A 13,714-nucleotide genomic window follows, 5' to 3' on the forward strand; every position below is an offset into this window, starting at 1 on the left:
TTAGGGATTCAATTTCTGCCTCACCTACACAGCAAGACCCAGCTTCCTAGAAAAAAGTAAAAAATTTAAATAGGGTAGAAAAGCAGGGCTTGGTGGTTCAGGTCTGTAATACCAGCACTCAGAAGACTGAGGCAGGAGGATCTAGAGTGAGTTCAAGGCCAGCCTGGGACTTCATAGCAAGACCGTGACCAAAAAAAACAAACAAAACGGTATTACAGAGGGAGGGAGAGGAAAAAATAAGTCTATACTACTCCATCTTTAACTTTATCATCACTTAACATCGTATCATCATTTTAAAAGTCCCTCTTCCAGACATTACCAAGGCAAGCAAATATAAAGACTATGAGCTTACAGTACATTTATATATAATATATGTATGTTAATAATAAACCTATGGTTAAGAATAAAATTCAAAAATAGATTTTAAGCTTGGCAACAAAAAAACTGAGTTCTAATTTCAGTACATGCAAAAGAGTAAAGTCCAAATACTATTTAAATACTTCTAAAATCTAAAGTTTTTAAACAACTTTGACTAAATACAGTTTTTAAATCTAATATTCAACAACAATTTCAAAAATAATTTCCTAAGACATGAAATCAAATTTATTCAGAGGGGATGATAAATAAGTGTAGAGCATAGTCATCAAGAACATATTTATTCAACACTGTAGTACTTTTAATAATTGTTCTCCAAATAACATGACAGGACATGCATTAAACTAAGATTATAAAGTATATACTTCTAAAACAAGTATATGCTTGTGACATAACATCATCTCATCATTAATGGTGAGACGTCCCTCTTCACACATTATGAGCACTGCATAAAGCATCTTCAGCTTCTGATTTTAAAAGCTTAAATAAGTCTCATGGTGTCTCTTACTAAACTGCTAATGAGAACAATCTTGAAGTTTTTCAATACTTAATTACAAAACCACCATGAAGAATTCAAGATAAATATGGGGCTTAAGACATACTTTTATACATATATACATGGTCTAACCTTGAGTATAAAGTTATATTATTTCACTCATAATGATAAATTTAATCTCAAAACTAAATACTTAAATTTTAATATTTACCTTTAAAAAAAGTATAAAAATAAACTCAGACCAAAAGGTGCTTAAATAACTATATATCAGCATTTCCCAAATCCTAAGTATTTACAGACGTGAAAAAGTTAAGTAATCTATTTCTTGAATACAACCTGCAGAAATATTTTCAAACCTTGTTTATCCCAACTGTATAAGAATACTGTTTTCCACTGAAGATGTCCCTCATATCCTTGTTTCCATTAAAACAATTCATAGTAGAATCCATTTACTACACTAGCAATAAGGTCTTACAGAAATTAAAATCAAGTGAGTAATTATATAATATTCACCTTTTAGTTGATTAACAGGTAAGTTAGAGGAAGACAGATTAGTATTTAGGCAAGATTTGTGTTTTAATTAAAAAACAAAATATTCTCAAAGAAATGGTATAACAGTTAGTGGTTAGAAAAAATTATAAACCATTAGCACCATGAAAACCCAGTTAATACTTAGAACTTCAAAACTCTTCTATTATAAAAGAGAAAAGCTGATGAGATAATTACTTAACATGAAGTAATCAGTTAATGATATATATAAACTATTATTGTTGAAGTCACCTAAAGATTTCACAAGATGACCATAGTTAACACATGCAAGAAATCACTCTCATGCTTTCAATCAAATTGCATTTTAAATTTTCAGCTGCAAAAGGTAAAAACCATGTTCACAAATATGGCATTATTTTAAACCTACTCTTTGAACTAATATTTATTAATCAAAAATTTTCTGTATGTTTCCATTTCGCTATCAAGAACTTAATTAGATTATCTAAAAAGGCAAAAAAAAATTCTATTAAGTGATGTGCTACATAATTAGCAACAACAAATCCACTTACTTTTTTCTCTTTCTCATGATGTTTATCCTGAGAGTGAGAGGAAGAATCACTTAAACTTTGATCATATGACCTATTAGATCCCCGTTTGCTCTTTTTCTAAAAAAGAAAATATATATACATATATGTATATGTATATAAAAATTACTTAAAGAATTTTTATTAGGTTTAGACTATTTCATGTGAAGTATTTTAAAATGCCTACTAAAGTAATAAGTTATTGTCTTAATTTACATAATCCACTTTAGAAACCTTTGGTTACATTACAAGCAAAAAATTAACCCTAAATTTAACACTAATGCCATATTATTAAAATGTATGAAAACAGATTATCTATTTTCAAATAAGCTATATCATTTTTTGGCAGGGGGAGCGATGGCAGTACAGAGGGTGTTGAACTCAGGGCCTCCCGCTTGCTAGGCAGGCGCTCTACCACTTGAGGTATTCCATCAGCCCCATGTCTTCAATGTTGTTTAAAAAAATTGTTTCAACCAAAAAGAGAAAATGCCATATTAAAGAAGGATGCCAAGACTAGAAGAATAGAAAAGTAAATATTTAAAGAGTTACTATAGCCCACTAGTAAAGCAAGCAGATTTTTGTACTTTGGTATTAAGGAAATCAGTTCTTTAAAAACTTATCTCTGTAGTTCATTTAGAAAAAAAATTAAAAGAAATGTCAGTATTAGACCCATGCATTTTTCAAAGCATTACACATTTCTGTTAAAAATAACTTACACCATTGCATAATGAAGTATGAAGATGAGAATTATTTGGAATGTTTAAATGTTGCTGGTGATATCATAGCTAACTAGTTTTAACTAAATAAAAATTACAAAACATATGCAAATGTAGTTTAAGTATTCTTATTAACTTATTAAAGACTTTTCCAAGTTAGCAAATAGAATAACTTTGCGTGAATAAATAGTAATGAGAAAATTCTACTTGCACAAACTTCAAAAATTATTTTTATGTTTTATCAGTATCAACTCTCATTTAGAAAATGAAGATTACAGTATGCTCTTAACACCCACAAAGCAAAATTTTCAATTTTACAATCTCAAGTCTTCTCTCAAAACAATTCAATTTTTTTTTGCCAGTCATTAAAATAAATCAAAACCTTTAGAATCAAATAACATAAACTCAAATTTTAAGTTTGTATCACAAAATATAGACTGTATCAGGAGATTCAGCCTAGCAAATGTGCTATCAGGTAACTGGACCATCCTATGAACATCATCAGGTGTACTTTCACAAACCTAGGCGCAGTGGTCTCCTACATACCTAGGTTATATGGCATAGCCTACTATTTCTAGGCTATAAACCTATATGGCACCTTACTGTACTGAACACTGTATGTAATTACAACACGGTGGTATTTCTATATCTAAGCATATCTAAACAGAAAAGGTAAAGTAGAAATACTAAATGACATTAATTTTCAACTCTGTGACAATCTCATGAGACCACCATCAGTACAAGTAGTTCATTACCATAATATAGCACATACTACATTTCATATTATGAATCAGAAAAACAGAGACATGAGGTGCTCACAAGACTCCCTAATAATATTATTCCTTGAAAGAAACAACAAAATAGCCATATTCACCAGGGAAAGGTAGTAGTTTAAAAACTAGACACAAGGGAAAACAAAAATGGCAAACCTTCAGTGTATCAATCTGTACCATTAAGAACTAGGAAACATACTTGGGACATTAAGGAACTCTTGATCCTTCAAACAAACATGGGAAAAAATATATAACAATCAATCAAATGTTACTAACTCAATCATCCATGCAAAAATTGACTAAATCTAAAAAAAACTCCCTAAGTTGGATTTAATTATGATTTCTCAAGGTCTTTAACCAAGGTCCTTACAAAGAGCCTTATTTCGGTTTGACTATTTCCTCATAAATAAAAGTGAAAATACACAAAAAATAAAATGTCTAATAATTATGAAACAGGAAGATGGGAACACAGGATTAAAAAAAAAATGAGCACCAAGTGGGGCGATGCATGCCTACAATCCCAGAACTTTGGAGTCTGAGGCAGGAATAGTGTGCATTCAAGGATGCCTTGGCTACATAGTAAGACCCTGTGTCTCAAAAAAACAAAAAAACCCAAAATGATAATTATATGCTGAAAATCAAAATGGCTGATAAGAAAAAGTTCTTTATAAATTAATTTTTCCACTACATGATAAACATTTACTATCAATTACTAATATACAGTCTAATCTAGAATAATTTAGCCTATTCACCTTTATAAAAGAACCAAAGCAAAACAAAGTCTTTTTAAATTACTACCTAGGTCTTGGGAGGCTGAGATCTGGAGGATTGCAGTTTAAGGCTAGCCCAGGCAAACAGTTTGCAAGACCCCCATCTCTAAAATAATCAGAGCAAAATAGACCAAAGATGTGGTTCAAGCGATAGAGCGACTGCTTTTCAAGCATGAAGCCCTGAGTTCATAGTCTCATCAAAAAAAAAAAAAGAAAAAATTACTAGCTGTTTTTATTTCCAATAAATAACATGCTAATTAAATTTAATCTTGAGCAAAAATCAAGGCAAAAGAAATTGCTATTATGAAGTTTGTAAAACCAAGTCACTATTGTCAAAACTATTATCATTTTAATACAAACTCAAAAAGTAATTCTTACCAGCTTACTAAAATGGTATTTACAGTAGCCACAGTATTGGACATTATCTGCACCATTACCTTCTTCTTCACAAAGTAGTCCAGCAAACTGAGCACTGAAAATAAAGGCCAAGTCCATCAATAAAAACTCAAGCCAGAGTATATATTAACAAACAAAATCTACTTCTAAGCATGAAGTGCTTATAAGAAAATATAATGGAAATAAAGAGAAAACAGGAGTTTGAGGTATAGCTCAGTATTAAAGTGCCTGCTTTAGCAAGCAGCATGAAGTCCTGAGGTTCATCCCCAGCACCACAGAGGAAAAAAAAAAAAAAAAGTTCGGGGAGGATAAGGGAAGATAGAAAGCTTTATTCTAGTGTAGCCAACCTGCAACTGATTGTTTGTTTGTTTGTTAAGGTTAGAGTTTAAAATAAACTCTTCATCCATTTCTATCAAGGATGAAGATGTATTCATGTCTTATGTCAAATAGTCATTAAGGGTTTTGTTGTTCTGTTTCTCAGAACTACTGGGAATTGAACCCACAGCCTCACGCACGCTAGACAAGTGCTCTACCACTTGAGCCATGCTCCTAGCCCTAGTTATTAAGTTTCTTTAAGAGGTGGGCACAGTGGCACACACCTGAGTCTTAACTACTCAGGAGGTTGAGGCAGGACAATCTCCAGCCTGGGCAATAAAGCAAGATCCATTCCTCCCCACCCCATCACCCAAAAAAAGGTTAAGATAAATTATTTTTTTCGCTTCGCAATTAACAATTCTTACTTTCTGAATCTACGTCACAGGAACAAATAAAAGACATGTCTCTCTAACAAACCAAAATGACATGTGATGGAAATTACAAGGTTATATTTCTTAAAAAAAAAAATCTTGGGGGAGTAGGGGGGAACATTGAGATGGAGTGTCCAGGGTGGCCTCTTAACTTCTGCCTCGGCCTCCCAACTGTATGTGCCACCATGTCCAGCCTTAAGACGAAATTTCTTTCTTTGTTTTTTTTGGTGGGACTGGGGTTTGGACTCAGGGTTTTACGCTTGCAAAGCAAGTGCTATACTACTGAGCTACACCTCCAGACTCAAAAGAAAATTTCTTAACAGGAAAAATTCATTCCCCCAACACTAATCTTGCCACTCTAAATGCTCAGTAACAGCACAGTAGGCAAGATAAACGTAAGTTGTGCTTTTCAGTCAAAAACAACAAAAGAGGGCCAGGGTGTAGCTCAGCGGCTGGTTATTTGGCCAGCATGCACAGGTCCTGTGTTCCATCCTTGGCACCCCCCACAAATACAAAAAATTAGAGAACTGGACTGGAGGTGTGGCTCAAGTGGTAAGGTGCCTGCTTTGTAAGCATGAAGCCCTAAGTTCAGACACTAGACCTGCCAAAAAAAAAAAAAAAGTTAGAGGAGCTGCAGGTGTTCAGTGGTATAGCACATAACAACGCCTTGAGCTAAACCTGCTGTACCAAACAAAACAGAAGAAGAAAGAGGGAGGCAGAGAGAAAGAAAAAGAGATGGACTGAAACCTAAAGTTATAATATTCACGTTTTTAAAAAAACATATAAAGTTTATAATCAACCTGTCAATCCGACCTTTCACATTTTTTATCACTCCAAAGTTAGTGTATTTATATAGGTCTCACAGGCAAAAAACAAAAAGCTTTCATCTTTGTAAATTTAGTAATCAAAAGAATGTAAAAAAATCAAAAATCTTTTTCATTTTCCAAAAGCAGCCTAAAATGTGTTTCATATTTCCAAAACACTAGAAATGAGCAGTTAGGCAAGGACTGAATCTTAAATAAGTACATGGATTACTCCCAAACTTTTACTTGAACTACTGTCTATTATATAGAATAATTTTTGCCCCTGAAATTTTATGCTGAAAAGAAAAAATAAATCTAAGTCAATTTTCAAGAAATAGCCACTATAATATTGAGAATGATGGTGACTTCATTATTTTTCCCTTGAGACACAGAAGCACTACAATTCACCGAGTCCTTACTAATATCTACAACACTGCACTGCATTTACCTACCAGGTTATCTACTCCTAATAACAAATCAAAGGATATGCAACCAATACCAATATTATAAAGTAGATGAAACCAGAGCTTGCAATAGAATTGGGACCCATTTACTATAAATCCATTCTAGTAAGTAGTCAGTTATTAGAATTATCATTATTACAAATAAGTAAATCTAAACACAAAAATTATTCCAGTAAGTGCTGGAGGTGTGCCTCAAACAGTAGAGCACCTGCCTTGCAAGCTTGAAACCCAAGTTCAAACCCTGAAACCATCAAAAACAAAAAATTATTTCAATAAAATGAACTGCAGTAATACCTGAGTACTACACTAAGTCTTCAACATGATTGTTAAATAATTTGCCAATTTCACTTCTGTACAATGATGGACACTTACCATGTTACATGGAAAGCCTGTCGACACCCATGCTTATTACATGTCATGCAAGCACCAGTGGCTGCTTTGCTTTCTCTTCCTTGTTCATCACAAATGTAGCAAGTCTTAGGGTAGAGGGAAACAAAAATGAAATAAAAATCGTATACATGCTCAACATGAATCTGTACTTTATAGTTATCTTCAGAAATGAAGATCACGTTTACTAACTTATCTACTTTTCTTCAAAACATGAATTCTTTTTTTGGGCAGAAATTTAATTTTTGTCAACAATAGAGATAAGAAAAGATAAGCAGAACTATTTAAGTAATTCTACTAAAAATTCACAAAGGCACTGTGTTCATTAGTCTCAAAAACCCTGCCAGACATGAAGACTTCACAGATGATGAGGCCAGAAGTCAGGTCACAGTCTAAGACACCCTTTTTTTTTTTTTTAAACCTCCTTGTCAATATATTCAACTGATTCTTGTAACAGGGTATTAAAATAAGAGGTTTATCATTCCTCTCACTACAAATAAGAACATTAACAAGGATTTGGTATAGGGAGTTGGGACCTAAGGGACAAAGGACAGCCATATGTATGTGAGCAAGGTTTAAGTCATTCTTACTCTCTACAAGAGATCCCACTAATGTCCTTTTAAGACCCACCAACCAACAGGAGATGTTGGGAAGGGAGGAAGATGCTTTAGCTTAGTAGGTTGGAAATGCCTCAGAGTTGTAAGTCAATGAACAACCCTAGCATCTTTGACTGACTTCTGGTCCATTTGCATGTAAAAATAATCTTTTCACAGCTCAAAAATTATAGCTGGTCATGTGATAGCAGACTCAATTACATAAGCAGAGAGGACAGACTATTTGTAACAGGGTTCAGAGTTCATACATAAAGGCATTATAAGAAAACAATGGTGGGCTGGGATGTCGCTCAAATGGTAGAGTGCCTACCTACCAAGCATGAGATCCTGAGTTCAACCCCAGTATCACCAAAAAAAGAAAGAGGGGGGGAGGTAAGTAAGAAGACAATGGAGAATTCCCATTGTATACAAATATCAAAACATCACACTGTACCTCATAAATGTATATAATTATGGTTTATAAAGCAAAAAGAAGAGGAAAAAAGCAAACTATAAAAGTATACAAATGCTATTAGTCCAGTATAAATTAGCCAATAAAATTTAAGTAAACTCAGGGCTGGGGAATCCTATAAAGAGACTTTGGTGATGAGTAATTAAGATGAGACTGGTATCTCCAACATACCAGTAGAAAAAAACATAACAGCACACTGGATGATTAGCTAAAAGAGCCAGAGAACTAGAGAGCAAAGGGTGACCATTCTGGAATCAAACTCATCCCTGGGAATGGAAAAACCTGCACATATGAACTACATTGCACCCAACAGGAGACTCGAATCAAGATTTGTGGCAGACTTAAAAATCAGGACCATGGTTCACCCCATCTCAACCAATAAAAAGTTGGGCATGGTGGTGCATACCTGTCATACCAGGTCTGTGGGAAGCATAAATAGGAGGACAGAGGTCCAGCGTAGTCCAGGCTTACAAGTGAGACCCTACACAAAAAATACTAAGACATGCCAGGCACTGGTGGCTCACACCTGCAATCCTAGCTACTCAAAAGGCAGAGAGGAGGAAGATCGTGGTTCAAAGCCAGCCTGGGAAAAATGTTTACTGTGAGGCCCTATCTCAAAAATATCCAATACAAAAGAGGGCTGACGGGTTGGTACAAGTGATAAAGTGCCTGCCTAGCAAGTGTGAAGCCCTGAGTTCAAGTCCCAGTACCACCAAAACAAAAAGGTTATACACATTAAGTCAATGTTAAACCTTTTAAGAAATGACTTGGATCCCTTGAAAAGTCTCTAAGTCACATACACATTCAAAAGAAAAGGGTGAAAACCCAGTTGTTAAGATTGCTTAAGGCTGGGCACTGGTGGCTTATGCCTATAATCCTCACTCTCAGGAAGCAAAGATCAGGAAGACTGCAGTTTGAAACCAGCCCAGGCAAATAATTTGTAAGACCCTCTCTCAAAACAAAACAAAACAAAACAAAACAAAAAACATCAGAAAATAGGGCAGGTGGAGTGGCTCAACGTATAGGCCCTCAGGTTCAAGCCCCAGTACTGGGGAAAAAAACTTAAGTAAAACCAGATCAATAAATTTTGAGTGCAGATTCAAGATACGGCAAGTCTATGAGTTAAACTGAGAAATGGATGGAGGCCTACATTTGAGTAGTTTCATCTGAAGGAAACAAACTTCAGAGAATTAGTTCCATCACTTCATTAAGCAAATGACCAAACAAACAACATTAAGACCCACATCAAGAAGAATAGTTACATGGAGTAACTACAATATACTAGCTAAAATTAGTTTTCAACTAAATTATACAACATGCAAAGAAATAGGAAAGTGTGACTCATACACAGAGAAAAAACAGGCAAGGATCAGTGAATGTACCCAGATGCTAAACGTGAAAGAGAAAAGAGGGAGAGAAGGAGATCTCTAAAGGTACCCAGATGCTAAACTTGAAAGAGAAAAGAGGGAGAGAAGGAAAAAGAAGTACCAAGGCGAAGCCCCCTTGGACTGTCAATATATACTTAAAAAAAAAAAAAAGGACAGGAGGGAAAAATAAGTCTTCTCCAGGGATGGGTACTAGTAGAAGGTGGGTAGGCACAAGGAAGGGAGAAATGAGGGTGAATATGGTGAATATATTTTGTATCCATATATGAAAATAGAGAATAAAACTTGCTGAAATTGTTCTAAGAAGGTAGAGAGAAGGAGGAAGAGGGAGAATGATAGAGGGGGTAAACCTAACTAAGATAAATTGTAAGCATGTGTAAATATCACAATGTATCCCCTGTAAAACTATCATATGCTAGCAAAACATTTTTTAAAGATATTATGATTTAGACTGGGCCCTGATGGCTCACACATGTAATCCTAGCTACTTGGGAGACTGAGATCAGGAGGATCGTGGTTCAAGATCAGCCCGGGCAAATAGTTCATGAGACCCTCCCTCCATTTTCAAAATAGCCAGAGCAAAATGGACCTGAGATATGAATCAAGAACACCTGCTTTGCAAGAGCAAAGCCCTGAGTTCAAACTCCAGCCCCACCAAAAAGAAAAGGAAAACAAGAAACAGGAATAGACTATGGTATAATAATTCTATTTCTAGATTTCTAGCAAAAAAAAAAAAATCTAAAACAGAGAAAAAGTTTTCATGAAGCAGGACTTTTGTCATGTTTTTATTTGTAAATGGAAATGTTTCATTTCAATATGGTAACAGCTAAACAATTTATGATACAAACATTTGAAATTAAATTAAAAGCCAGAGACACTGACTTCTGATCTGTTCAATGAATTACTTCCCCTCCATGGAAAAAATCTGACTTTCTGTGAGAAGCCACTCCTGCTTCGTGGGACAAAACTGCCAAATTGGCAGAATCTTCAGAGACGACTATTCAGAGAAATAGTTTAAGAGGACATGACCACCCCCGAGCAGTCAGCATTCCCCAACTTCTTAGAGGAACAAGTGGCATTCAGCCATATGAGACAGTTCAAGAGGACTGCACAAATGAGGGGACTTCTCCAGATCCAAATGGAACCAATTATGCCAGACCTCTAAAAGCAACCAAAGGCAAGAGATTTTTAAAAGGGGCCCTTACACATATGCTCTAATACTTAAGCCTTCTAGGTTTCTACAAAAGGCAAACTCATGTCTTTAGCCACGGCCTTCTGTTTAAGCAAAGATAATATAACTTTCAATGGTATCTAACTTCTGCTTAGGGACAATGAATCTTCTTTCTGTACACATCCGACTCATTGATGTTTACTCTCTAATTGGACAGACACCTGTCTTTTGGCACACCTGGCCGCCAATGTAGTCAGCCCTTAACTTATGCCCACTACAATGACAGTCTAAAATGGAAGGCCATCTAAGAGTTGAAAATAGTTACAGACATAAACATTTATAGACAAAGTAACCATAAGACTCTGTCACTTTTCAAAATGAAAGGTTAGATTCTTTATCCTTCCTGTTACAGCTGACAGGGCCCCCTTCTGATGCTCTTGTCATTCTTAATGTTCAGGTTATGCCTTCTAAATCAGATTTATCTCTTCCATAATGAAAGCCTTTAGGACCCAAATCATGAGGCAACAAGGATATCGATCTCTACAAATTAACAAGATATCCATGAGCAATCCAGATCTCCATGAGGAACCTTAATTGTAAAGGACAATAATTCAGATACCTTGTGTCCAAATGAATCCCAAGAGAAAAAAAGAGGAGAGACAATTTCTGCTTATAGGTAGGGTCTGCTGCACCTTGTCAGCTTGAAGCAGATACTAAAAACAGACCACCCTCCCCTTCAAATCCCCAAAAAAGAATGTTTTGGAATATTGTCTCTGAGGGGGAATTGAGGCAGGGTAAATGAGAGACTCATAGAAAAAAAAAACTTAACCATGCTTTGGCTCAGGAACCACCCTTACCTGGCTGAGAACTGCCCATGCCCCGACCCAATCCTTGATTACTGGCTGGGAATTTCCTTGCTCTCCCCTTTCCATAGGTTATTAAGGGTTTTAAAAGCACCTGAAGAACAGAAACACACTCTCTCGGCTTCCAGCTTCCACCTGGGCCTCACCATGCTTCCCTTTGTATTTCCCTTCCATAACTTAATAAACTCCATTTATTACCACCACCCCCCCCAAAAAAAAAAGCTAGGGACAAAACCTGTGCATTCTGCATAGCTGTAACTGTTTTTCTTACTACAGATATTACAGATCGAAAATGTTACAAGCACCAGGCATATTTGCACATACCCTATGATACCAGCACTCATTAGAGGAGAGAGGAGGATTGAAAATTCAAGGCCAATCAGGGCAAAGTTAGTGAAATCCTATCTCAAAAAAGAAAATTAAAAGGGTATTTGGGGGAGGAAGACCAGAGGCATAACTCAAGTGGTAAAGCACTTGCCTAGCAATCACAAGGTCCTGGGTTCAATCCCAATACCACCAATAAACAAATGAGGGAGAGGCAGGAGGACTTCAAGTTCAAAACCAGCCTAGGGAGGAGAAAAAAAAAAAAAAAAAAAAAAAAAAAACACAGCCTAGGCTACATAATGAGATCATCTCAAAAACACAAAAAGAATATATACTAAAATATTTGAAATGTTTTATGCCACATTTTTATTAAATATATTTAAATATTCTCCAGTACAATCTAAAATATGGAAATCTCCATGTGTGGAAAGCACAAGAGTTTAAGGGCATATGAGATTATTTACAAAATCCCCCAGAGTCTTACAATACATTTTATTTATCTGTTTGAGGTGTATATTATTCTGAGAAAATTTCCTTATGTTTTAACAGACTCTTAAACATCAAAAAAGAGAAAAAAGTAAAAAAACCACTATAGCTTATTAAGAGGCTGAGGCTCAACTAGCAGGATTGCTAGTTCATGGCCAGCCCAGACTATGTAAGTTAAGACCAAGTCTCAAAGAAAAAAAAAAAAGTTTAGAAAAATCCAACATGCCTTTAAAGTATGTCTCTCTGACACCCTGATACCCTTTGGTATTTATGGTATTAAAATCAAACAATTCACATAAATCACAATTTACTCAATTTTATGCAAATTGATTCCAAGCTGAATAGAGTAGACTAATAATCTGTGCTCTGATTCTAACATTCTAGTGTTGTACAATGAGGAAAAAAAAAGAAGTTCCATCACACAATTATCTCTGGATATGTTTCACTTGAGATCAAGTGACCATAAATCACCTCTTCTTTGTGTGTGTGTGGGGGGGGCAACACTGGAATTTGAATTCAGGGCCTCACATTTGCTAGGCAGTCACTCTTACCACTTGAGTCACTCCTGCAGCAGTCCTTTTCTTCTGTGACAGGTTTTTCAAGATAAGGTCTCAGGAACTATTTGCCCAGGTTGGGTTCCAACCTTGATCCTCCTGATCTCTGCCTCCTGAGCACCTAGGCTTTAAGTGCCATGCTTAAATCACCTCTTTAAAGAGTTGCCAAAAAAATCCAGGTGCTGGAGGCTCACAGTTATTATAATCCTAGCTATTTGGGAGGCAGAGATAAAGATCACAGTTCAAAACCAGCCTGGGTAAACAGTTAGTGAGACCCTATCTCATAAATCTCCAACACAAAAATGGCTGGCAAAGTGGCTCAAGTGGTAATGTGCCTGTCTAGCAAGGGTTCCACCCTGAGTTCAAACTCCAGTACCACCACTTGAGCTGCTCAACCAGTCATGGTACCTAGAGGGAAATGGCTTCTAAGTCAAGGAACTTAGACACTAGCTAGGGCTAGTTCCTATAAGGAACTCAGCTAACATGGCAAGCAGAGAAATTAAACTGATTATAGACAGAAGAGAAAGACACAGTAGGGTTCTCATCAAAGGTGCAAAGAACAGTATAAGGCTTCTCACATTCTAATTCCTAGTCCAAATCCCCATGCTGTAAGACTATATTGTAGCCTTTCTGCCAGCACCATTTGTACATGAGCTAGTTTTAGTAAATTTGATTTTTGACTCAAATAAATCTGTGGCCTTAAATCTAATATGTTTCTATTAAAAAAAAAAAAAAAACACCACATTTGTCAAATTTGACCGACCTTGTATGGTTTGCTGCCCCACAACGTAATCTCCTATGTATGATTTTTTTTGTGAAATATTATCTCTTAATCAATCACACTTAATTATACTGTATTACTTAAAC

At 35.6% G+C, this 13,714-nt stretch overlaps 1 protein-coding gene across 17 annotated transcripts in view; it reads right to left on the minus strand.

Annotated features, from left to right (window-relative positions):
* The window catches only part of Mllt10 (MLLT10 histone lysine methyltransferase DOT1L cofactor), a 161,783-nt gene that overhangs the window by 91,130 nt on the left and 56,939 nt on the right, over positions 1-13,714 (minus strand). For 15 of the 17 annotated variants that reach the window (XM_074056548.1, XM_074056547.1, XM_074056545.1 and 12 more), the window contains 3 exons: positions 6,985-7,088; positions 4,582-4,675; positions 1,930-2,025 (listed from right to left, as the gene is read on the minus strand). In XM_074056548.1, the coding sequence (XP_073912649.1) occupies positions 1,930-2,025; positions 4,582-4,675; positions 6,985-7,088 (294 nt within the window). Of the gene's footprint in view, positions 1-1,929; positions 2,026-4,581; positions 4,676-6,984; positions 7,089-13,714 lie in introns of those variants that run through there. The other 2 variants (XM_074056537.1, XM_074056546.1) reach the window with 2 other exon arrangements.

Source organism: Castor canadensis, chromosome 15 (assembly GCF_047511655.1).
Source record: "Castor canadensis chromosome 15, mCasCan1.hap1v2, whole genome shotgun sequence".
In the NCBI taxonomy this organism is placed as follows: domain Eukaryota; kingdom Metazoa; phylum Chordata; class Mammalia; order Rodentia; family Castoridae; genus Castor; species Castor canadensis.